The 2,456-nt window shown below is 38.9% G+C and overlaps 1 protein-coding gene across 1 annotated transcript; it reads left to right on the top strand.

The window, feature by feature from the left end:
- Nucleotides 1–73: 73 nt before the first annotated feature.
- On the top strand, nt 74–2,199 carry LOC104461980 (BET1 homolog; the record flags this gene model as incomplete). Its single annotated transcript, XM_010073742.1, has 2 exons — nt 74–189; nt 2,143–2,199. Coding segments are annotated over 2 exons (173 nt in total), but the record flags the coding sequence as incomplete, so codon positions are not given.
- Between the last annotated feature and the right edge of the window lie 257 nt (nt 2,200–2,456).

The following is a 2,456-nucleotide window of genomic DNA, read 5'->3' as shown; positions in this document are numbered from 1 at the left end:
AAAGAGTGCTTTTCCACATGTGAAGAGCACTTGCTCCAATGGTGTTTTCAACTACTGACTGTTGTGTTTATAGGCGATGGAGCACCTGCTGGTAGCTATGGCTATACCAACAGTGGATACAGTGTTTATGAAGAAGAAAATGAAAGGTTAACAGAAAGTCTGCGTACAAAAGTCAGTGCCATTAAATCAGTAAGTATTTAATATAGTGATATCATCATATTTATTGAATTAAATTGTATGGAACAGTGAAGCAGTAGACTTAGTTTAAAACATAAACTTAATACAAGAATTACTGTCAGCCAAAATGTGCAATCATTCATTTGTATACTGATTCTTCCTTTAATTAGATTTTTAACCTAGAGATGTCCTTTTTTGCTAATCTTGAGGACAGCTGTGGTGTTACTTACAGCTTACTGTCCTACAGAATGAATTACTGTCCCTGCAGAAACTAGAAACTTTGAGCTTAGGTTGGTAAACAGTCTCTGTTTCATTTAAGAAAAGGGACTACTTTTTGCTGCTGTCATTATGGCTCATCAGCTTCTGCTGTATCTGCTGATAAATCTGTAATGTGAAAACAGCTGTTAGAAATAGCATGCTAATATCCTCTGAAAGAGAAGTTTGTTGTTTTAATGATTATTCTTTCTGGAGATTGAAGATTTCTTTCAAGCAAGCCTAACTGAAAGAGAGCTCTGTGATTAAAATTGTGTGGGGTTTTTTTTCTGAACAACTTAAGATTTTTTAAAAATACATTCTTAGCAATAGGTGCTGTTCCTGTATACATAGTACAAGCCAATTAATTCTTATTCAGATTCCTATTGCTACTACTGTTGCTTAAAAGTAAATTGTTTACTCTCAAATAGAAACTAAAACCTTAGGTTTAGAACAATAATGTAGAGTATGTTAAAGGGGTAAAAAGAAAAGCTTTGACCTTTATTATAAAATTTAATTTCTCGTCTCCTTTGTTATATTTCAAAATCAGTGTACGTCAGCAGTACAGTTGACAGTGCCCCACAGAGTGGCACATGTGCTCTTTCTGCAGTTGCATCTTTTAGTGCAATGTAATGATCTTAGAATATGGAATAGTGTTCAGATAATCTTCCCAGAACCTTAATGTAAAATCAGTTTCACCCTTGACTTAATTACAGATTGCAGTGAAATGCAGCAGTAAGAAATCATGGGATTGAGGTTATGTCATGGGTTAGTTTTGGCTAATCCAAAGCATGGGGGCCTGGAGCACATTTCCCTCCCTTCTAGGAGTTGAGCTGGTTGTTCAAGGCCCCTGTGTTGATAAGAACCAGTAGGGATGAAGAGCTGCTAAGAAGCCTCAGTGGGGTTCTCCCCTATTTCACTTGGGAGCTGCTTTTAAACCAAGGCTCTTCTGGCTGGCCACTGCCTTTGCTATATTGCAGCTGTGTTGCACCCCTGTCTGTGCCTGGTCTCATACCTCCCTGATTCTGACCCTAACCTGCAGACTTGGCTTTCTGGCTTGACCTTGGACCTGTCTCCTGGCTGTGGATGTGCTGGGTGGTCACCAGGCTGTTGCTGACCCTGGTTACTACCTCTGGACTGACTCTGGCTCTCAGTTGCATGCTCCACTTGTCTCCTTGTCCTGCTGCACTGTTGGTGTTTCATGATGCTAAGCAGAGAAGGAATACACAAGTTCACAAGAGAAATTCCCATTTATAGCATAGCAGCGACTTGTTAAAAAGATGCATTAGCAGGTTACAGGTGTCAGCTCCAGCAACACTGAGTAAAAAAGAATGCTCGTCATCCTCTGTCCTGTGTGCCAGTAGTTTCAACAGTTGTTCCAGGAAATGGATAACTGCTACTTAGACTGATCAGATCTTGGATTTTTTTAAAGTCCATGAATAATTCTAATAAGAAATTCTCTGTTGAAGGAGAAAAGGGGAGGAGGAGCATTGAGTACCTTCTGTGACCCTCTAGACTCATCTAGTCAAATGACAAATACTTTCCTAAGGGTTATTGACAGAATACTGTGCATGTTATTTTGTTTTTTTGAAAATACCAGGTACTGTTTTCACATTTTACCTGGGGAAATCCTAGTCACTTCATGTATTTTAGACTGGTTTCTCTGATCTATGTATCACTGATTATTCATATTTAAAACTTTTTTTTTAATAGCTTTCCATTGAAATTGGAACAGAAGTTAAAAACCAAAATAAAATGTTATCAGAAATGGTAAGTGTTTAGTCACTAACTTCCTTTAAATATGGGGCAGGATTAAGAAGTTAGTAATGTAAAGCATTCCTTCCAAATTGGAGAGACATGGATTTGATGGTTGGACCACTTGGTGGGTAAGGAATTGGCTGGATGATCACACTCAGAAAGTTACGGTGAATGGCTCAATGTCCCAGTGGAGAATGGTGGCAAGCGGTGTTCCACAGGTGTCGGTATTGGAACCAGCGCTGTTTAATATCTTTGTCGGAGACATGGAC

The sequence above is a fragment of the Pterocles gutturalis genome, unplaced genomic scaffold (genome assembly GCF_000699245.1).
Source record: "Pterocles gutturalis isolate BGI_N339 unplaced genomic scaffold, ASM69924v1 scaffold37082, whole genome shotgun sequence".
Lineage (NCBI taxonomy): Eukaryota > Metazoa > Chordata > Aves > Pterocliformes > Pteroclidae > Pterocles > Pterocles gutturalis.
The sequence above is the reverse complement of the archived record's forward strand: the minus strand, read 5'-3'. Positions and strand labels throughout refer to the sequence as shown.